General features: G+C 37.3%; 2 protein-coding genes across 5 annotated transcripts; both read right to left on the reverse strand.

Annotated features, from left to right (window-relative positions):
• Window positions 1–902: 902 nt before the first annotated feature.
• LOC140713860 (homeobox protein Hox-A9) lies at window positions 903–10,249 on the reverse strand. Of its 4 annotated transcripts, XM_073024463.1 has the most exons (4): window positions 5,498–7,566; window positions 4,450–4,655; window positions 3,150–3,716; window positions 903–2,305 (listed from the first exon to the last, which is right to left on the reverse strand). In XM_073024463.1, exons 3-4 carry the CDS (start codon window positions 3,688–3,690, stop codon window positions 2,064–2,066), a joined length of 783 nt encoding a protein of 260 aa, XP_072880564.1. In that variant the 5' UTR covers window positions 3,691–3,716; window positions 4,450–4,655; window positions 5,498–7,566; the 3' UTR covers window positions 903–2,063. The 4 variants fall into 4 exon arrangements, with proteins under 4 accessions (XP_072880564.1, XP_072880563.1, XP_072880561.1 ...); XM_073024462.1 differs by lacking the exons at window positions 4,450–4,655; window positions 5,498–7,566 and adding an exon at window positions 10,137–10,249; XM_073024460.1 differs by lacking the exons at window positions 4,450–4,655; window positions 5,498–7,566 and adding an exon at window positions 10,086–10,195.
• On the reverse strand, window positions 9,924–14,245 carry hoxa10b (homeobox A10b). Its single transcript, XM_073024459.1, has 2 exons — window positions 13,191–14,245; window positions 9,924–11,616 (listed from the first exon to the last, which is right to left on the reverse strand). The coding sequence occupies exons 1-2, from the start codon at window positions 13,945–13,947 to the stop codon at window positions 11,342–11,344; spliced, it is 1,032 nt and encodes a 343-aa protein (XP_072880560.1). The 5' UTR covers window positions 13,948–14,245; the 3' UTR covers window positions 9,924–11,341.
• Between the last annotated feature and the right edge of the window lie 9,985 nt (window positions 14,246–24,230).

The following is a 24,230-nucleotide window of genomic DNA, read 5'->3' on the forward strand; positions in this document are numbered from 1 at the left end:
GTGTACTTTTTGTTGGTGGAGGAAACTCAAAGACTAATTTAACTTTCTTTGCTTTCAAAGGCTCCGATTCTTTTGTGTTGATATGTTAAGGAAATGGCGGCAAGGATTACTGCCAGACTGATTTTTAAAAAAAGAATATATAGATATTCGTTTCATTATAATGTGATGAAATCCCAATAACATTGGGGTTTTTTCACAGGCAACTGGATCAAGGTTATCTATTTCCACTCCGAGTAAAATTACTGCATTTCTTGCATAAGTAACCCACAACAAATCGTATAAATAGCCAGCCGCATTGGAGCATGGCCAAGCGACAAATACAAGTTGTTAGTGCGCTTTTGCAGGTTCTCGGGTTAATTGGTGATAACTGGGCGTTAAGCTCAAATGTATTCAGACCCTGCGTCATCAAATCCGCTTCCAAAACAAAGCTACTACTTCAATGTTTATGATATTTTTCCTCCCCCCACAGAAAGCTCGAACTCTAGTTTTAGTTACGAGTAAACAGCTCATGTTTATTCCGGGAAATCCAAAGAGTAGATCAAATTTTGAATGCCAGAATTTTGGAAAGAAACCTAATAGCTTTTGTTGAAGTAATCGCTAAATGTTACAAAACTATGTGTTGATATCGGAGACTAAGTCTTGTTGCTGAACGGACTTTTCCTTGAAATTGATATATATATATATATATTATTTTTATTTCATTATCCCTTTTGTTGTAAAAATTTGGGTTTAATTCTAATATTTTAAACCCGTAGAGAATAGTTGAATATAGTAAAAGGGTATGTTTGGTGAGTTTCGAAAAATTTTGAAATTATGGTTCAATAGATGAAATATATTCGGGGGAAAGGGTACCCCAGAAAGCATTTCCGTACATTGAATTCCATGACGAGAAAACACGTGTGTTTATGTAGTGAAACATATATTTTATTAGACAACAAATAAAATGACATTTCATTACAAACAGTATAGTTTGGTCAATATGACACGAGGTATTCATTTTAAACGTGTACACAAGTTTAAATGTGTTAGCTTGGCAGGTCTAAAGAAAATCCCATTTAAAACACATTAGTGGTATATGCTCTTTCTATTGCACCCAAATATTTTCCTTGTATTGTACACATTACCTTTATTGACAATATTGTTTTCTTTCCATCGCATAAATGCATCTAGACAGTTTTTAAGAGTGACATTTACACACGAAACATAGGTAGTTACTAGTTATACATATAGGTAGTTTTAAACCAAATCTTATACTTTTCTTTGCACCACAACACCGATAAATACAAAGTGTCTGAGAACTTTATTCGTGCTTTCATCACAATAGACAATAGTATCGTTTAGCAGAATGTTCAGCGCTGCTTTTTATTTTAAATAAAACTTATATTAGCATTCTATGCAATTCAGTTTCATATACTTGCTGAAGAACAACACAATCGTCATGCACCCAGGCAAGGCCGTTACTCAGTCTCACAAAGACAGCATAAAGCCCGGCGTTTTTTTTTTACAAGTTAATTCACAGTGAAAATAATACAATATATGTCCCAAGTTCACCACGAAAATAACATTTCATGTCCAACACACAGCCTGTTAGTTTTATATTAAACATCCTGAGTTGAGCTGAGTTTTTTCTTTTGTTGGTTTACACGATCTTAACTCAGACACCGCCCAAGCACATAGGCCCAGTCACAGAGATAATCACGACAGACACAGGGATTCAAGTATATAGGCAGCCTCGTTTGCTGCGTGTAAAACGAGTAAATATTAAACTAATACAGTATTACTGAATTACTGCCCGCACAGAATAGCGGTAGATTTATAGAAGGTAGTTTTCATGTAAAGGTAGCTTCCGTAGCCACAGACTTAACCTTGCCGTAGATGTCTCCATCTTTGGTTCCCATCTAACCAATGCATTAGTCTTTCCCACCAAGTGTAGTCCAGAACTGGCAAAGGAGTAATTTGTGCTAATGGTATGATATAATGTTCTCAATGTCTTTCTAAGCAGGGTCTGTTTCGATTGTAATAGTGAGTTAGTCCTTTCCCCTTCCAAGATATTTTAATCCGTGTCACCGGTCATCTTTAGGTCGTTCCTTGTTAATCTTTTTCATCTTCATTCTTCTATTCTGAAACCAGATTTTAACTTGCCGTTCGGTGAGATTGAGGACTCTGGCCACTTCGTATCTGCGGTCTCTCGTGAGGTACATGTTAAACAAGAATTCCTTTTCCAGCTCCAGCGTCTGATGTTTAGTGTAAGGACAGCGTTTTTTTCTGGTGGACCTTGCATGCAGCCAGTTAGCGGAAGGGTTATCTGAAAGTGTAAAGGAAACACATTTACTTTATTTCCCTTCCCATGTTGGTCAAATATTGCAATATTCCCAGAATCAAAACACCTTTACAGATAATAGGGGTTGGGCAACTCTGTGTTGATGAAACTGTTTTCTGCAAATTCATATGTTCACACTGATTATCTTATGTATTTATATTTATCGTGCTTTTAAAAATATTATTTTTTTCTTTATCATATTGTGTTTTTTTTGTGGTGCATTGGATCTCGAGCAACAATTATTTCGTTCTCCTTTACACTTGTGTATTGGAAATGACATTAAACAATCCTGAATCTTCAATCTTTGAATGATTATACTTTTACACGCATTGTTCACTTCAGTGAAGAAAGTCTCTGCACAGAGTTTAAAATGAAGAGATAAAATAGCAGTATTAAGACAAATTGTTAATCAAGCTAATTGCATTGTGTGTTGCATGCATTTCATCTTTCCAGTGAACTTATCTCCATCTCATTTACTTGCACTTGAATTACAGGGTCTGCAATTAATATCTTCCCCTTCCTCTGTTATAAGGAATGCATACTAGTTCAGTTTATACACGGTTTCTGTCCATGGAAATGCCCTAAAACGTACAAATGAACCTTGATCAAATACCTTAAATTTATGCATAATACTCTCACTCACTCACTCTCTCTCTCTCTCTCTTTCAGACACACACATACACACACATACACAAAACACATAATTAGAAGGAGATAAATGTTTTTTATTACTGCACGCAATGAAAAAGTCAAGTATATAAAATGACTCTAATTTATAATCCTTAGAAAAGTTTTTTTTTTAAAAAAGATGCGAGATTTCCATACTTACTTGGATCCAAGTGCAGCTTATCTGCGTTTGGCTCAACCTCTCCATTATTTTCAGAAAAGGAAATCTCGGCCAGACGTTTATCACCGGGAGATGGTCCACAAGGATAATCTGAGAGGGCTAACGTGTGTGTTTCAAACGTGGTGCAGTCATTCCTGCGGGCAGCTGCGGGCTCAGGTTTGATACCGTAGTGTCTACTGGAAGGTAACCCGGGGAAGGACAAGGTTCCCGGCATGGGATCTAGCCAGGAGCGCATGTACCTACCATCAGGCGTAGCGGCAATAGGTGCCTGGTGCATGTATGGGTGATAAACGGCGGGCATATTGGCAGAACTCTGAGCATGAACCGGGTTCCAGGACGTGCTGAACACGGTCGCTTTAGATTGGAAGTTACATGGGGAAAAATCGGGGTGCTCAGCAAGAGGTGCCTGCCTGGAAGACTGAGCCAATGGACCCGAGGCATATCTGGACGACAGCAGATCCTCGTTTTCATGCATTATAAGAGAGTCGACATAATAATTGCTGATAGTCCCCGATGTCGACATTCTCGGCAAAGACACAGCAAGCTCCTCTGAAAATATGAAAGAGCAGATTTCAATATAACAACTTACCGCCGGGACAAGTACAGTCCGCTAATATGGTGCAAGCGCACTTCCACGCCATTGGATAAATTACCCACGTGATTCAAAAAACAACAATAAAATATAAATCAATCCGCAGCTTGTAGCGGGGTCAATCTTTTATAGTCATAATTTTATATAGCAAGTTCATATGTTTTTTTATGCAAAGGGATATAATTTCTTCTATATAAACCCGTCGATTTGTTTCTGGCAACTGAAATGTGAAAAAATATTCGGTTGTATTTCTTTTCTTAGGGGACTACTTTATATCATAATCAATCTTCCCATCTGAAGCTCGTTTTTTTTTAACGAACACCTTATAATCGTTAACCTTCTCATAAAATATTATGGAAAGAGTGAAATTATAAACTGCATAAAAACAACAAAGAATCTGTGTTCGGGCAGGTATTTATTATTCATGCTTGGTAAAAACTAAAATTCAAATACATTTTTAACAAATAATAATTGTTAACGAAGTTTTAAAGACTACCCCTGAGAAGTGGCGTGTGTACCTGTATCTGTTATGCATCGTTCCTTTTAAAAACGAGTTCCACATTAAACCCACTGTGTCAATCTCCGTTTTATAACCGTTTGAGCAATTAAACTACATGTTAGCAAACTATGGCCATTGCAAAACGGCTCTTTACCTACAGTAAACCATAATAAATTACAACTTCCGCGTACAACGTGCTATTTTTGGTAGACAGATGCAGATACACGGGGGATATTAATTTGTTCGGAAATCCAGTAGTCCCCACATCTTTTCTCTTCGGATTCGTGGACAATCTCCTTCACACATTCACTGGAGGATTATGTGGGCGAAAATTGCAAAGCCTTCCTTCACTGACGGTATTTGGAATTCTCGTCTCTTATATGGCTCAGATAGATTCCTTTCAATGGCAAATGAAAACAAACCGTTAGACATTGAACAAATATACGAGGCCTATTTCTGTGGATTTCGCCAGCATCCGTATTAATGGCTTCATTTATTACCTTCTCCCTTCGGCATATTAAATATTACAACGAAGTACTGTGCTTTAAAACCTAATTGGGCCTAACCTTCTCTTTCACGCACACACTTTCTACCGATATATGTAAGATGTGTGAATGTGTATCTCTAAAGCGACGGATGATTTTACTCAACAATATTAAAATTAACATAAAGGATATTCCTGAAGGCCGGTATTATGGCCTGATCCAGTGTTTAAGTAAATAAATGTGCAATATATTTAATAAAAAATCTATGTAATTACTTCAGAAATATTTCGTAATAATTTTCCGTTATTATTATAACCTTTTTGCGTAGAATAACTTATCATTGGTGTTCTAACAGGAAATATTTTCTTTTGTATCTAATGACCACACGTCGATTCATTTATTTGTTTGGCTCTCCTGCGCTGTGTTCGCAGAATAAAATGGTAATTTTTAACAGTGTCTCATTGGGACAGCTTTTTAAATGTGTTTGTATGTAGGAAACAACTCAGAATCTGCGAAAGAATTAATAACAGCTATTCTAAATGACTGGCATTGAGCCTAGTTCTGTTTTAATTAAAAATACCCTTGGTCTTTAAGGACAAGTAATTAGATTTGGCTGTTGAAGCTGTCGATTCGCAACTCAGCCGTAATGTTTCGGTTTTAATTTTATCTTTGTTTGCGGCTATTTGGCTAGCTATATGCGGTTAAAAATATTTCGTCTGCTTAAAATGAAGGTGGAAAAAATCTCTTGGTGTACCTCTACAGTAGCAACAAAGTCTTCCCCCGCAATCAATGAGAAGTACTTGAACTGTTGCGTTATATCTGATAACGCAGAAATAGTGAAGAAACAAAGACAATTATCAGATGCCACTTAAAGCCAACGTGCTATCGTCGTTGTGGTGAATAGCTTGCTCCCACACATACACCCTCCTTCCTCCGGCTGCCCTCACAGCCATCCGATGATTGTATAAACCTGAAATAACTGAAACACAGCGTCCTTTCCTCTGGGTTTTTATATTAATCTGAACAATTATATTTTTGTCCTTACTCCTTTGACTTTTCACTGTTAGGGAGAGTGGGTCAGGAAGGAGTTTTTTTTTGTGTGGGTGGTATGCTGGTGTTACGGGGGGTTGTGGGGGGAGTGCTGAAGTCTGAGTCTAAAGTGTCTGTTGGCGAGGGGTGGGGGCGGGTGTTGGGGAGCTTCAGCCGTCGCTTGCGAGCGGACATGAGTAGCTAGACAGCGCAATGTTACATTGAAACTGGTGGAGTGATGCGGTCTAGCGCAGAATCAAGATCCATTCAAGTCCAGTGCTGAGCCTAAGGGAGAAAAAAAGGAGACGTTTGCGTTTCCTGTGCAGATTGTCTGAAATTGGGATAAAAATGTTGATTTTATATATACATAAAGTGAAGCCACGGGGCCCTGAATCTGTACTTCGCTAAACAGAGCCGTTCATCTAATTAAAATTAAGGTTTTTTTAAATGAGCTTTTTAAAAAAAAAACGACTAGCCATTAAAACAAAAGTTGGAATGCGCCGCGTCTAGCTGTGATCCTAAAGATTTATAGTTTGTATGTAATGCTTGATTTTAAACGATATAGTTGAATTCGTTGCAAGTAGTATAATCATTACTTAGTTCCTACCAAAACCTAATCCATTCCCTTACCCCCCACCTAAAATATAGTTACGAATTTTGATGGTTTGTATTTCAGTTTAGGTATACAGTTGCGACTCATGTTCAGGCGTTCTGGACGGGAAGCTCACATGTTCTTTGCAACCTCCAGCTCTCAAGCAAGAGCATTTTTAAAACAGCATAAAGAAGGAAAATGCATGAGCGTTCTTGAATGCAATTCCTGAAGTTCGCCAATAAATTGTTAAATGCGGCAAGGATGCAGATAATTCAGCGTAGAGTAGTGCAACAAGGCATCCACTTCAAGTTTAAAATATATTTGTTAGAGAGATAATTCGTATCTCATTCCATGACAAGGCGAATGGATCAAGGATAAAGCCAAATTGCTCTTCCTGTGCAGTGTCGAGTTGGTCTGGTTTACTTTTACTTTAGAATTACGTTTATTCTAAATAAATAGCATATCGTTATGAATTCGTGCAAATATTATATCATGAAAGTTCTGACAAAAGTATTATACCGATGTTTTCTCAGCAAAAAAAAATAATGCTTTATGGAATTATCCAGGCAAATTGGATTGTCATTGAATGCACATTGTAGTCAGAATAATTTGGTAAGACTGAGATAAAGCTGAGTGATAAAATTTTTAAGGTTGACATAGCCTGGAAATTTTGATTTTTTTTAGAGGGACTTTACAGCCCTGTCATTTAAAATAACGCTGACGCCTATGTTTCCGTTCAGATAACATCTGTGTGAAATTGCAAAGCCCAATTTGTACACTCACAGTACGTGAGGACGATAAACATCTTTCATCGTTTTCGTGTCTAATTTGCTGTAAGAAAAGTATTTTGACCAAGACTCAAACGTGTATTAACTATATAATTTGCATGCTGGCGATACCTACATGGGAATCAAAATTGACCTGAACGCTTTGCAGCTAAACGCTCACGTTCAGTTGCAAACAAGTCATGTCTGATTATAGTCTGAGAAAAAAAACAAACATTATATAGGAGTGTTGTATGTTTACGAATAATTTAGTCGCATTTTAGTTCATTCGCAGTAATCCGAAATTAAATACTCAATGTGAAACTGTAGAGGACCGCATGCACTGGTCTTTAACAAAAAGGAAAGCGAGCTTCTAATTTAACATTAATGAAGGCGACTACAAAGCTGTCGCGCTTTCCTTTTTTATAAGATTATAAATCGTATGAACCTCGGAGATGACTGCGAACAACGCACAAATATTATAATACAAAATGTAACCAGAATGATTTAAAAAATAATATAATTTGTACTATCAGATTTGTCAAATAAGTCAAAGTTAAAAGACATTAAATTGGGAAAATAGCATTAAAATATAGATGATATAAAACACAATTCGATATTTATTCGGATGCGTAATGATTAAAGAAATATCTCCAACTTCTTGGTAACGTATTCGTCTATAGAATCGAGGCAAATGAGAGGAAATGCGTTTAGTCAAAGGGCAGAGTTTACAGCGTTTTAAGTAGGGTCCGCCAGTTACCAGAAGGGATGACCAGTACAAACTTGACTTCCTTCGCGGGTCAATAAACCATGCCGTCGATAGTTTAAGGTGGCACAGCGGCATCAGGAGAATACGAACCTGCTGTGGTGTACCAACGCACTTATTTTTTTCGGAAGATCTTCTTTTTACATTGAACTGAGAAAATAATCAAGATAGATATTTCTGCTTTGCGTTAATTCTCCTTCGACAACATGCTGGATGACATCATTTAATATTGCAGATGAGTCTTTACCCATATCTGAATTAACCAGAAGTAGTTTCCTTGCAAAGCTAATTTCAAATCGTTTGCAGGAACATATGGAAAATTGTATGTAAGGATATTTTCTTTGTACAATATGCAAGTTCTGCATTTTCTCCATTAATTTATTCTGCTCGTTTTACTTCAGAGCAATTATTGAACATGCATTATATGCACAATGAATTTAATTCTGTATTCATAAAACAGGACAAGAAACTATGTAGTTACTGTATAATGATCCTTGCTTTGCATAATGACATTGAAACATCCATTTTAAATAGTTTAATTCCAAAGGATGTTCAATTAACTTAGCCAACAAAACAAGGCACCGTTGTGCTTATTTACTTGCTTTGCTTAGATTAAAGCTTCTGTTTGTCTGGTCTAAACAGCCCAATATAATGGGACAAGTCTGATTTCTGTGTTTAGTCTAGTTTCAGCAGAGCCTGAGCCGCCAACTGAGCAGCGCTTCCACTGCGCTCCGCCGAGGTCGCTGTTTCCAAGAACAAACCAAAATTACGCGCCTAGGCGCCATGTAATGATCATAACCGAGGCCTTGTGCCTTTCAAGTAATTTCTTTGTCTTGCACATGGTAGAATACATATGCATAAAATGCGTATCTTAAATCATGTTGCAAGGACCCTTTTTTATTTCAAATTTTCACCGCGAATTACAATATGAGCCATGCACAGAATGGATCAAGCAAATATGTGACTTTTTTTTTAGCTATGCTAATATAACTTGGAATATTTATCACTAACAAAATGGAAATCTGCAATGCATCGATTACGCCGCCGTACGTATGAAACTGCCGCAATCTGCAGCAGGGTACCGCGGACCATCATCGGTACTTTGAAATAATGCTTCGACAACGCACACATATTGAAGGGAAATCGAAATGTATCATATTTAATTTAAACATGAACTTGATCCTTCTTAGGAAAAACAAACAAATCGAATGTAGAATGTTATATTCAGGAAATTCCACATCGTTCGGAAAGCACAGTCCATCTTTAGTTTATAAAATAAGGAAGAATCTCTTGTGCTCTTTAAAAAAAATACCATTGCATTAATTTCGGAATGGGCGGGGGTGGAAAGTTATAGAATGGCTATCTACTATATCGTTTTGTTGCACGTTTTTATTCCTGTTACAGAACTTTACCGCTGGCCGTATCAAACCAAAAGCCTTTAAATTTTTTCTTGTTTTTTTAAAGTATCTGCTGTTTCTTTCCAAACCAGCTCAAGAACTCACTGGCGATGACGATAACTGCAGTAATTCAGGCAGTTTCGTGTTGTAGAGTTAGACCTTACCCCAACAACATGAAACTACCTAAATCACAGGTCAGTTCTATCTCAGATCTTTAGATTCCTATCACTGTACATAAGTAGGGGGCAATCTGAATGAACATTCAACAAGCTTACTCAGATAGAGGTCACAATCATTGCGCTTCCCGTCAAAATCTTGCATGCATTTACCAGAATCGAAAGACGCTCCAACAAGCAAGGCTGCTTGTCCCTAAAATTATTCCCAAATAATCGAAGGGTTTTCGGGGTTTTGATGCCGGATTCCAATTCAAATGAATAAATTGAATTGCAAATTCAGCACGAGAATACTTGTTAGACCCCACTAAATATGGCGGGGTTCTTTATTATCCCTGTGCAGGATTTCACGCGATCTGTATACATGTCATTCATTCTAGTAATGATAAGCTATTGTAACTTGTGTGCACTGCAATAATAACGAGTTCAAGGTTTGTCCGAAGAAAAGAGCTAGTCAGATGACACAGACAATAAATATATATTTTCTTTTTTTTTCTTCTTCCATATCCCCCACCCAAAAAGAAAATAACCCATACAGTAGCATTAACTTTCCTTTGCTAACACCACAGATTACATTTAAAATATACCAAAAACACGTGTTTGTTATACATGATCCCTTACCTATCGGTTTAAATATACGATAATGGACTTCGCTCTTCATACAGATCTCACCTTCATCCTGAATACTTCCAGATGTTTGATCTGCTAGAGTATTTCGATTCTTCAAACTCTTCTGAGTTTTGCAGATTAAAAGATCTGGTGTGCATTTTGTTCGAAGAAAACCAATTTCCTACATCCGAGCGGTGCGCTGCTTCCTCTGTCTTCGTGGCTGTTCGCTCAACTGAAACCACTCGTCCAAGACAGCAACAACCCAGATATACTAGCAAGTCATAAAACTCAACAAAAGCCGACAAACGTTACAGCACCATTGCTATATGGCCCAGACAAATTACGACCGTCTAGGTAATATTTAAATAGATTGCAACGGTAATTGCCAGTCTTAAACCCACCATTCCTGTAGTAAACCTTCTCAACAGATAAAGGTAAGGAAAAAACACCGAACACAAAATGAACTTTAAAAAAAAACAATGTGCATATATACCTATCTCAAAGGACTCCGACGAAATACGTTTTATTCATCTTCCAGGGAACACAAGATTTTGCTAACGTACACAGTGCAGCGGCAATAGGATCAAGCATTTTCTGAGTTTTCCAGTAAGAATATTTCTTTTTTTTTCAAAATCAAAAATGAATTAATTCTAGTTGATTTTATTTTCTTTTTAAAAGGGAATCGGCGGCACGGAATAAAAGGTCCCACATTCTACTTCATTATGTTTGCAACAATGTTTCACATTTAAATGTGCAATGGTGCTTCCGTTCATGGCATGTGATATATTTATGTAACAACACACTTTTACAGTATATTCACATTTAACTTTTATCGACATATCGGTATATGGTAGTAACATTATCCTGGAACTATTTTAACAGCATAAATGTATTTAAATATTACAATGTTCGATTTACTTAGCTGATAATTGGTAACTAGCACAATTAAATGTTTGTTGACATGTTCATCATCCTTCTTCCCCACCCCACCCCCTCCCAACCCTATTCCTCTTCAGTTGTTTGGAAAATCGTCATATAGGACGATAACTTCTGTGCATGCCTTACTCATCGATGGCCACACTTATTATTATAGATACAGAGACAGACTAGCTCCACAAATAAAAACAAAACACATAAATCGTATTTATCTACAATCAGCACAAGGCTGAGACGTCAGAGGTAAGTGGAAAAGGTTGCAGTCTTTTAGTAACACTAGCACAACTTCCCGGTGTCTCCGGCTAAAATATTCAAACCAGTGTCTGTGTTTATCATGAAAAGCTGAAGTTTGCTGTGAGCTCCCGAATCCTGTTCTCACGGTTCATTTTCTTGAGTTTCATTCTGCGATTTTGAAACCAGATTTTGACCTGTCTGTCAGTCAGGTGGACACTGCGGCTAATCTCTAGGCGACGCTCTCGAGTCAGGTACATGTTGAAAAGAAACTCTTTCTCCAGCTCCAGGGTCTGATGTTTGGTGTAAGGGCATCGTTTTTTCCTGCCACTCTTTGCAGTCAGCCAGTTAGCCCCATTTTCAGCTTTCACTTCCCCTATTGAGCAAAAGAAATGGCAGGAAGCAAAAGGAACGAAACAGACAGAGATAGATAGATAAAGAAATAGATAATAGAGAGATAGAAAGAGAGAGTGAGAGAGAAAGCAGATGATCAGAGAAAGAACAAAATGTTTCGTCAAATAATTTTCAATGGGAAACTACTTGTTCAAAATTGGATACATTCACCTATGTTCTCCATGCCATTGTGCCCAAAAATGAGGTACACCATCTTTAGATACAACATGAAATATTCAAAATACTGCATCCTCTAATTGTTTCAAATTTTCACTTTTAATCTTATAGAAACATGGTCCTATTTTTCCCCAGTACCTGTCAATACCTTTACTGTACGTTTCCATGGTACGGAAAAATAAGATATTTTGAATTATTCCGTGATCTAAGCCGATCTGGGTGTTTATGTGGTATTACAGAGAACGTGGAGTATTTTAGGATGAAGATGAAATTAGTTTGAAAATTGTACTTTAATAGAATTGGACATAATTTAAACAATTGTCAGAAATCTTATGTACTCAGAGTGACACTGTCAGATTCATTTCATTCCATTCTGTAAGAGTGCAACTTATTTCTCCTATCAATGTGCTAGATTAATGCCAACGCAGTTGGTTATTCAATTAAAATATACTCGTGAAATTATCATACAATTCAATATTTTGCTTAGTACCTCTCCTATCATTTCAGACTCTTAAGTGTTCAGTCCTATTTCTTGTCATGTTTCACATGAAATAAAACCTATCTTCATCCATGCCAATAATCCAAGGAGATTAAGTGGGATTCTTCATTTAAGCGAACAACTCCAAATGTACCAGATCGAAATGTATGCCTCTTTACTTGAAAGCTTTAAGAATCTTGCCTTTCTATTTCTTCACTTTTTTCACTTGAACTAACTTATTGAAACGTTTTCTTATGAAGTTCGTTAGAGCTACAACTAAAATGATCGTTGGACATTTTAACTTTCTATTGTGGTGTTCCCATATAACTAAATGGATGATTTTTACGTACAGTAAGAAATAAACTAGGTAACTTCTAAAACTGTCTTTTCTCATCTACTCTGATATTTTTAACAAAATCCCATGAGCAATAATTCTACACTGGTTTAATAACATCAAATGTCTTAAAGCAAAATATGACAGCATTCTCTTTTATTATTTTGAAAACTTTTCCTATTTTCTTATTTTAACCCTGTTTTCTCGAAAGACGCACTAGATCATAAAACGTCCCTGATTTCCTTTGAGTATTATTTATTGGCTGTCTTTTATTTACTTTGGACTCTGTGTTCAAATATGCGGTACACTTAAATAACTGTAGACGGGATTCGTGGTTTGTAACTTATCTGACAAGTTTAGAATGTGAGTGCAATTGATTCCGGAGCGTGGGCTCACACTATAAACTATACTAGGCATTAATTTTTACAGCATAGCTCACGCCCAAAAATAAAAAGTTCACAGGGTCAAAACGAACCCCCCTTTGTTAGGCTTATTGGCTGTACCTGCCACGTCTACCCATTTCAGATTGCTAGCTCTGTAAACCGTCCACTGTCTCTTATGTACCTACCTTTTGTTTCTTTTTCAGGAGAGTTTTTGCTGCTCTCTGAGGGGACTGGAGAAGACTCTTCGTTGGCTGACGAAGCTGGAGCTTCTGCCTCTTCCCTTTCGGAACCGCAAGTTAAATGGCCGGGGGATGTCCCTTCGCTCCCTTTCCTCCCCAACTCACTCGGGGTCGAAGCTGAAGAAGGGGGTGTTCCAAAACGGATCTGGGACTGAGGCACGAACGGAGAGGCCCCAACCTGCCCAGTGTTGTTATAGAGTGTCTGTTTGGATGCCGGGTAGGCTTGGGACAGACGGAAATAGCCGGGCACAGGAACCCCGCCGTTAGTAGTAGTGTCACTAGTGGAGCACGACTCTGACGTTAGCCTTGGAAACGTGGAAAGATCTGTTGCTGCCGCGCTTTTTGGACATTTCTCAGAATCATATAAGCAATAGGCATTTTCTTCTTTGATATTCTGGGGGAAGGAACATGCTGCTTGCTGGGTTGCAGGTTGATCCATGCGACAAGATCTAGGAGGATCTGACCAGACTTCCATCCCGCTCATGTAGGGATGAGAAGTCAGGACCATACTCTGAGAGTTGTTCTCACTGCGTTTGCTCAGAGATGGGAAAAGTCCACAGTTCTGGATGCCGTATGATAGATCAGAACCAGGCGGCAGGTATACGCTGTTGTTGGGATAATAGGTTCCTTCTCCGCCACGGCCCACGCTGATCAGAGAATCTACTAAAAAGGAGTTTGCAGCCGGGCTGTCTGAGCATGACATTGTTGTGGGGTAATTTGGCGAAAGCAGAAGATATCCAGTTCAGGCTGACATTTCTTGTGCAAACACGTTGAATATGATTAGAGATACCTCCGCAGCACGACAGGCGGGACGAGCCAATCAAAAGGCATAACTGGGCATAAGCCACTCCTCTTTGGCGGGGCTACGTCACCAGAACTGCAATAAGGTCACCATATGTATTCGGTAAACTGCAAAAGCGTCTAAATGCATCTTTATTTATTCAGTTCTACTGTATTAGAATCATGGCCTTCAAGTAAAATTTTTAAAAGGCGCAAAATGCAAATTCAATATTACAAGTTTCAATTTAACGAGAAGCTACATAACAATTGCAAGCAGCAGTTATTTACATGCTCTAAATTATTAGCCAATGCAGTTGGCAAAAAGAACAAAGTTTTAATTCTATATTCTGCAGTTTTAATCGGGCGTAGAGGTTTCATATGAGGATACTCGCGAGTAAACACAAGTAATCTTGACTTTCACCGATCTGATTGTAATTACCCAGCCGCCTGCTGCAAGAGTTTCATAGTGGTCACTGTAATTGAGATCCACGGTGTCTCTTCACTGATTGTTACCTCCATTGCTATTCCTTGAAGAATCACTTCTGAAATACAAACCCGTGGCTGTATATCTGGCCTGCGTAGCTTAGAGCTTAGTGGGTTAATGTAACATTCTACAGCGCTGTAGGTTAAGTGTGCAAGGTCGAAGAAACACCCTAATAAAACAAGCATTTATTCTTATCCATCTATTTCTACAGCATGGATATTTGATGTTACTGAATTATGACAATTCGTGGTATTTTATCCCAAATCACAATATCGAGAATCAGTTGTGGCGAAATACTTCATTCATCTGCCCTTCGACCGGCTGGGCCAGAGTATACATCGTTTACCATACCTATAAAATCGACCTCATCATTTCGTCTTTAAAAAAAATAGAGTGCGTTGCAGTTAAACAAAATTTACAAGCGTCTTAACTACAACCCGATCGAGTTTAAAACAAAGCGGGAAGCGGAAGCTTCCTCCAGACTCTGTCACTCCGTCCCGTTCAGAGGCAACTTAAAAAATGAAGACAGAGAGAAAGCCAAACTGGCATATATATATTGTTTTTAAAAAATCAGTATGGAACTGTGGCCTTCGATTGGTGAACTTCTCTCCCCCAATTTAGTATGCAGGATGATTATGCACAAATTAATGTTAATATCTGTGTATTGTTATAGAAATTAATGCAACAGTAATAAGTGCCCCTCCCAGGCGCGCGCACACACACACACACACACACACACACACACACACACACACACACACACACACACACACACACATATACACACACACATATACACACACACACATACAGAGAGAGAGAGAGAGAGAGAGAGAGAGAGAGAGAGAGAGAGAGAGAGAGAGAGAGAGAGAGAGAGAGAGAGAGAGAGAGAGAGAGGAAAGAGAGAGAGAGGGGGGGAAAGAGAGAGAGAGAGATCCACATGGTCCTAGAGAAGGTAAGAACTTAACCGGGTGTATTCGTGGCTATGTGTATGGTTGTGGATCTGGATGGGAAACATTTCTGGGCGTCAGTCGCATTGACTGCATCTTGCTCGGCCATCTCTAATAAAATGCAGCCAGCAATGATGCTGAAAATGTAGTCGTTAGCTTGGAATGTAATATTCAGCCCCGAACATGACTGTGTTTTGCTACGAGCCATCTTAAAGCCGCAATCAAAATGTGCACCCTGGCCGCCCCACCCCCACCCAGTCCCCCACTTCCACTATCACCGGCACCACACCACCACCCATACACCCCCATCTCTGCACTATTATTCCAATTATAGCTATTTTGACTTCTGGCGCTGGATTAAAACTGAGAAAATATTGTTCATCTCAAGGAAGGTTATTTAAAATATCGTTTCAGTTAAGGTCACCGTGATATAAAGGCCGGCTTTACACGCGTCGTGTTTGCTGAGGGGCCGTCTCGGAGGATTCCTTATTCTCGCTTGTTTCCTAAGCACTAACGACTGTTTAGAATTATCACGGCCGTCCAGAAACCCTATAAAAATCCGAATGTTCTATATAGAAAAAAATGAAAATATTCCCTTTGCAGTCCCACTGTGCCCATGACACGTATGATCACGGGAGCAGACAAAGATTTAATGGGAGAAAAATAACAATTATCATCTCTGCCAGAGTCTCATATATAAGGGTTCGGACTACTGTACACCAATGCTAACAAGCGGCGCATTTATGTGTTAGAGACATGATATTTATCTGGTTCTCTTGGTAAATGTTTCATTGCTTAATAAATTGATACCATATTTGGATAATTTTATTGGTGTGTTTTTGGAAAGGTTTAAACGTCTATAACCCAATTTCCTAGTAAATCTGTAATGGGGACAGTGGATTGGTTTCTTCAGTTTCTAAGACACTACAAGCCTTTCTCAACTTTATGGATAGGGATGGGGCGAGGGCCGTGAGTCTCGTGTGCACATTTAAAAAACCCACACCAGGAAGTAATTGAAGCAGCAAGGATTTGCGGGAAGAAGTTTCTTTTTCTTGCTACTAAGGTGTACGCGACTGTTAATTACGACATTGGTAACAGTTAGGAAACGTGGTTAACTCTGCCGAGGACGCAGGGGAGATGAAGTGCCTTTATCGTGCAGTTCAGGGGCATAGATAGAAAAAAATACTAAAGAAATAGCTCTAGAAAGTGTACAATTCCGAACAAGTTAGACGGCACTTTGCGTGGCGATCAGTGCGTTCTATCTGACATTTTTTTAAAATGAAAAACGAAGAAATTTTTCTTTACGCCATGCTATTTCGATCGTGGGCATTGCAAGATTTCTACATTTTTCCGTCAGCGGGTAAATAAAAAAAAACATTCGTCTTGAAACGCAGCAACAATTGAGGTAAATAATGCGTTCTCCAGTCAGTGATAAAGGGGCGAACATAGATAGCAGTGGAGCGAATCGCGGTTCTTCAGTAAATAAGCGATTTCAATGTCTGAACTGAGCTGGCTGTCTCACTTAAGGCTCCGACTCGTTATTACCCTAGATCGTGAACTTAAGACTGAAGGCCAGACTAAATGCCTTTCACTCTTTTCCGGATAAAGATACAAGGTGAAAACTAACACATTCGCCTCTTTCAGCACTGAGTGAGACTGCTTATAACAATTTTGTTAGGGTTTTTTTTTCTCAGTAACAAAATCTACCAAAACTTCTCTGAACTTCAAAACAAAACTCCTCACCCTTCAAGTGTATCGGCCATTGTACTGCATGTGCGCACTGAAACCTTTACGGACGCAGAACTAGAGCAAATATTTACAATCTGCGGGCTCTGACTTAACATTTTTAAACGTAATATCTCTTCCTTGTGATTTGCTAAGATTGCTGGAGAAGTCGAAGAGACACCATTGTTTTTTTGTGTCTCAACGATAAATCTGAAAACAATGTCTGCCTTTAACTGCTTTTGTATTCAATAGCTTTGCAGGCAACCATCCTGAGATCCCAATACAGTTGCCTATCAGATCCTTTCCAGATAATATGTACCCGATATACATGTTAAGGTGTATGGATCAAGCTGGCGACTGAGAACCCGTGGAATTAAAGTGCTCTTTTTCTTTATATTTGTTGGTCAGCGCATAAACCACTGAAACAGAAACACGGTTCTATAAGTTTAGGAAGTTCTGAAGTAAGAACTTTGTATACAGTTTACAATTAAAATACGAACTAACGCTATAGATCGCAGACAAGAAATGAAAGAATACAAGGATATCAAATTCACTAAATATTATTTCCATCTAAATCTATAATTCTAACTAATCTGGTTAGTCGTCGCCACAACACTAATAGAGGTGGGCAATATTTTTAGGGACAAGTTGTTGCATGTGTTTTAAAATTATTTTAATAGTGAGTCCGAGCCGTTAATCTAAATACATCGTTTACATTCAGAGTTGAATGCAGAATAAACTGAGATCAAGCCAGAAAACAATAAGAATCCCTGTACTGAACAACAAAATGAAATGAAATATAGAGTAATAACAGAAATGGACGTATGACTGTTTTATGGCTTGGAATGAAGAAAAATTAATAACATTATTTTTCAATTGCCTGCTTAAATAGAATTCCGTGAACATGTCTCGAGCAATTTAAAACAGGGACAAAAGACTTGCATTTAAACAGCGCCTTTCACAACCTCGGGACGTCCCAAAGCGCTTTACAGCCAATGAAGTACTTTTTGATGTGCAGTCCCTGTTGTAACGTGGGAGACCTGATTCATTTGTTCTACTTCCATCTCAGCTATTATACTGTTATGTAGCAACAGTATCCCCTTTTTAAAAAGACTAAGAAAAGGCGATTGGATTATACAATTTCAAATGAATTAATCGACTTTGAACGTGAACAATGAACAATATTCCACAAGGTAAAGGTTTATAACTGGTGAAATCAGCGCTTGTGTTATAGCGAAGATTTGTGCACTTCAATTTAGACGCGTTCAATGAAATCAGCATTCTAACAATTCAAAAGGTGTTCAGACGAAAATAGGGTGGGGAGCTTTATAAAAATCTACTATATAAACTGAATAGAATATATAGTTTTCTGTGCCGTATCGTGTAACGATATATCTATTTTTAATATATAAAACGGGATTTAAAATAATTCTAATGTTAGTTTCCCTTAAGATATTGCAGGTAAAATTACTCAAATGATGTGGAAACCATGCATTGCAAAATACATGCAATCAAATACAGACTTGCGCAAACTCATATATTATTCGACCTGGTTCTAAAGTTAACGAGATTTTGACTAGATTTTGTTTCAATTATTTGAAATTACCTCTTTGTGAAGTACTGAATTTGGAATAATCTGAGCTATGGATTTTCATTTTGTTAACCATATTCTTTATGGTAAATGACTGAGAAGTTTTTTTCTTACACGCTGACAGAGTAGCTCACTGGCTTTATAACCAAAAAAAAAACGGCAATTCAGTTGCACCGGCCACGGTGAAGGTGACACAGCAGGGGTCGAGTCGCAAACTAAAAAGATCCATGTTATGCCCCACGTTGAAAATAGAGTTGGCGGAAAATGTACAATTACAACAAATTCTTTACATCAGTGATCTACTCTATCCAGAATGTTTCATTCAATAACTTGATACTTCTAAACAATGAAGGATTTGTGGTATTAATGTTCAATTTTAAGCCATTCCATAATCCAGCATTATGTTCATATTAAGGCAAAATTCAACTATGAAGCGTGCACATACCAGATCTGTTTAACGTACAGCTTGTACGTCCCGGAACAAATAGTTAACTTTCATTATTAAACCCCCACCCCCATCTATTCAAATAAAAACAGACTGTAACCAGTTCTATCATATTTACTAATTTTCTGCGGTAGACTCTGCTTTAGCAAAATGCTTTACAGCACATTGACGTCCCGCTTTCAGGAACTCACTGGGCAAGCAACGAAAGTTTTGATGCAAAGCGATTTGTAAATAGTGACTTGTAAAATAGATATTAATAGTCCAAGCACACAGCTGAATATGCACAATAAATTATTTTTGAAAAGTGTTTTTGTTAGAGATAGAACATGATAAACTGATTTTTAAATCAATTATATCAACTTCGGGTTGTCTAAACTGTTTTATTTTCCGGAAAGTTAGGAAGATGAATTTCTTCTTTAGCCATCCTACTTTTTAAATTCATCCTTCAATATTTCACATTTTTGGAAATCTCGCGCACTAAGTGCCTATTCTTTCCACCGCTTATGTTCGATATTCATTCAGTTAGATATCTATCAATTGATTGAGATATCTAATCAACGAGTTAATGTTTTCTTACGCTTGAAAGGCAGGAATAGCAATAATTTTAAAATCTAGGCGCAGTGGTTTCTGGAGTGGAAAACCTGATCTCCCTGACAAGAGGGAAAAAACAGTTGTTGAAATTGTTTCCTTTGATGATATGGCCTTTAACAAACAAACTACTAATGACATTTTGCACATTTCAATGCAGCAAGCACGAAAATTTAAATTCCCCTTCGAAACTAAGTTCTATTTTTAGTTGGTTTGTTATCGGTTCTGGTTATTAAATATATTTAGTACTGAAACACTGGAACACACTTAATCCAGCAGCCAAAACCAGGATGAATGAATATTGTGCAGTGTGCAAGTGCTAGTCCTAGACCCAGAGGGCGCTGTGGCTTCAGATTGCCTCAGCTTCCAAATAGCGTGCTTTAAATATTGAAGTTGTATTGAGTCCTGATAGGAATGCATTTCATGACACTCTTGATAACACATCATTAAAAGATATGAAGATAATGGCTGGAAGTTACAATTTTTGTTACATTGTCTGAAACAAAGGAATACAATGAATGACACAGGATAGATTGGAAGTATTGTTCAATTATAGAAAGTAGGTAATTTTTCGCAATTTAACTGAAAGATTCCATAGCCAATAATTAATTAATATTGACGTTTTAACGAAACCCTGTACTAGCTTAGCACAGTCGCATAAAGTTACATATACACAGGCAAGCAAGCAATGAACTGAACTACAGTACCCGCATCCACCACAATTTAACGCAATAATATTTGTTAGATATATCATGCTTATACATTGTTTAGCCAGACGAGTTAACACAGGGCATCGCTACGGAACGTAACGCTGTACAAGACAAAATTAATCTTAGATTCCCCGCAGGAGACGGTCAGCAAGTATGCCCTTCACATGAAATCTACTTCAAAATGTACAAAATCGTGCACTTAATATGCTCCGAATTGATATTAAATTTTGGCAAATTTCGCGTTTCTTTGCATCCAGTTGTAGATTAGTCGTCCATGTTAAAAACACAATATGGTCAATGGATATCAACAAATAAGAGAAATAGTTCGCAGAAGTAGATTAATCTAATTTCTACGTTAACCGTTAAAACTAAGCAGAGCGAGAAATAAATAATCGAATATACTTTGGAAAAATATGCAACTAATGCTTCATAATGTTTTCCCATTATATATATATAATATATATGATATTATATATATATATATGATAATGCGGGAAAACGAGGAAATCTAGCTCAGTTACACGATTTTCGGTTGATGTTTTAACATACGATAATATTTAGGAAGACACGAAACTGCGCTAATATTATTGTTATACTTCTGAAGAAGAAATATATACTTATTCTTTCATGTTTTAAATAAAATAATGAATGGGAATTGAACAAAATCAGAAAACAGAAAAGGGTCGGAAATGCTCTGAATCTTAAATGCAAAGTTCAGCGGTTGGGCACATTTACACCCAGTAACCGTTTTGAAAAATACTTATAGTCGTTTCGCGAAAATATTTCTCAGAATATTACGCCCTGGTTGTTGGAGAAAATAACCAAACTAAATATTACATCGCTTGATGTCCAATGTTAGTATTAAGTTGACAATAAAAATTATACAATATCGTGTAAAAACGGAAGGAAAACAAAAGAACGAATAGGCGAAACCGCTGCAGAAAAACAAACATTTCCTTCCTAACTAGTAAATTCGACAATATACATTTTGTATTGTTATTATCGTATAACATTCTCGTGATTTATTTAAGAGGCAAGTTTATTGTATTTTCTAATCTATTTTAGAAGTCAATTAAAATCTGTCGTATACGTTCCCTTTCCTTGATATTTTTAATGAAATAAGAACAATTTAAAACAATTCATTCCATCCGAATTCAAAGTTCACATTAATTGTATCCTAAGCTGTTGAATTCCTCGGTGATTATTGTGTGATAGCATTTCTAGGTTGAAGAATCCATGTTGTATCTGCATGAACCCGATCACCTTTCTTCTGTTAGCAAAAAAGTGGTTATTTCTGAGCTTTATTGGATATTCAATTTGGATTAGATTTAATTTGTCAAATAGAGAGGTGCGGTTTTCAATTTGGCTTCAAAAGATTCACATACCTCCCTTTAAACTTGTACTTTGGAACATCGACAAAGTATTTTTCCTTATTTTTTTGCGGTCGCCAAAGCGGCTTTGACATTGATCTAAATGGCGCCACCATGTGGACTTTGTGTGTCCAGTTGGAAGAATTCATGGTCATCGCTCTCTGGTGTAGTTGAGCAGAAACACTGAGCGAACGCAAAACGATATCTAGAGAGGGAGAACAATTAAACTCGAAGATTTTGTTTATATTCGCCGCATTTGGAATTTTATATCTATTGCCCCAATATTAAGAAACAGATAGCTGCAATTAAAAAAGACTTTATGACTTTTCCCGCTGTTAGTAACCGAGCAACAGAGGCGATCTCTTGTCATTTGCCTTTAATGCCACAGCCCCTTAATATGCTACCATACTTGTCTCAACTCCCTCTTCTCTAGATATAAAAACTAACTCATATCTTTAATCACTGTTAGTATCATTCATTATTAAAACAGCCTCACACGCAACATTAAACTTTCATGATGTTAGAACATGTCTCGATAGTATCACTGCCAATACTGTTGATCAGTCTCTTATAATTTGTTTCGGTCTCCCGTCGCCTCCGGCGGGAGTCTGAGCAGAGAATGGAAGATTCAGGGCTGATTATCCCTTTACCCCCAAGGTTAGAGGTGACGTCCACGGCGCAACAGAAGTTCAAAGCCAGGAAACAAGACGGAAAGCAGAAAAAAAAATCAGCATTAAAGATATTGTAACACAGCTAAAATGCATTACAATTTCTTCTAATATACACCCTATGAATCTTAACAAACGCAGTCCAATATTTGCCAAACCGAGAGCAAAGACCCACAAAATTTCCCTCATGACAGTTTCGGGTTTTTTTCGTGTGTGTGGAATAAAGTTTAAATCAATGCAATTTTTTTGATTTTTCGTCTAATTTTGTTAATGCGAACATGAGGCTTTTAATATGACTTGAATAGTTGAAATTATCATTGTCCGAAATTTGATCTGAATATCTTATTTTCCAGAAAACAAACTAAAGAAAAACGTACCAATGTATGTAGACAGATGTGGAATGTTATCCAGCTTTAATGGTTGTTTATTACGTACATGAAACGAACAATAATACAATACTTCGCAGGTGTTTTAGTTCTGTCTTGAATACCCAACAAAGTTTGCCCTAAGAAAAAGTACCTTAATTACTTTTTCTACATTAAATCCAATTGTGCGCTCTCTGAACGTGGACATGCAAATTTACCCCATTTTAGTTAAATTGATAAATACAAATTATATACAAATGTTAGCAAATGTCGACATCACATTTAATTAAACAGCTTTTGATGAAGACTTTGCTCTTAAAAGAATTGTTTATTTTCAAAATCTAATTTCTTAATGTAGAAAACACCACCTCTGTGATGCACATTCCAGCCTTTTGTTATATTTCAGTGTTTTGCAAAACAAAAAAAAATAGAATTACCAAAAAAGAACGGCGAGCAATCGACCGCTGTCATCTGTCATTTTGCGAGAATGAACGAGAAAATAAGCTATTTTGATGATGTTAATAACAAAAGCCACAACGAAACATTCAAATTAAATTGATAAAATAAACCGAAGGGATTTTCAGGGCTGGCATGTGTCGTGTGGGCGATTTTTGTACAATACGGCCTATAGGTATATCGGTCTATAAAAAGCTTATATGCTGAATGTACAGGAAATGTTACCATTGTGCAATAAAACACTCAATGAAAATAATTTTCTGTCTTTGGTTCACACGGATAAAGATGGCTTCAATACTGTAAATACTGCAGACTGATCATCCTTTGGAGGAATCCGTGAAAAGAATAGATGCGTGAGCAGCAGCCTTTAAACCCAATTCCTATACACATTCATCTGTACCAAAAGAGCGACATATTTACAATACTTTGTGCTCAAGTATGCCTCCGTGGGTAGCATCTTTTCCTTTTGAAAGTAAAAACTGCATTTGAAAATTACGAAGCACGATGAATCAAGTACAAATAAACACACACAGATTGCTTCAGTGAGCATAAAGGAGCCGGTTTTCAAATATCTTATTATCCCAAGCTATGTATTAAATGGTAAGGTGTTTATATATATATCGAGGTCAACAGCTAAAATATACAGATTTATACATGTAAAACTGAATTTAACCACACTTGCTTATTTTAATGACTAATATAAATTCCACACTCATTAGAAACGGTGTTTCCTTTTGCTATGAATTTCAAATTGGATATTTGCATGCATGTTCTCATTTGGGGTAATTATGAGGGTGGGGGATGGGGAGTACTGATGTTATTTATGGAAATAAAGGTGATTCTATCGTAGAGAT

Source organism: Hemitrygon akajei, chromosome 20, assembly GCF_048418815.1.
Source record: "Hemitrygon akajei chromosome 20, sHemAka1.3, whole genome shotgun sequence".
Taxonomy (NCBI): domain Eukaryota; kingdom Metazoa; phylum Chordata; class Chondrichthyes; order Myliobatiformes; family Dasyatidae; genus Hemitrygon; species Hemitrygon akajei.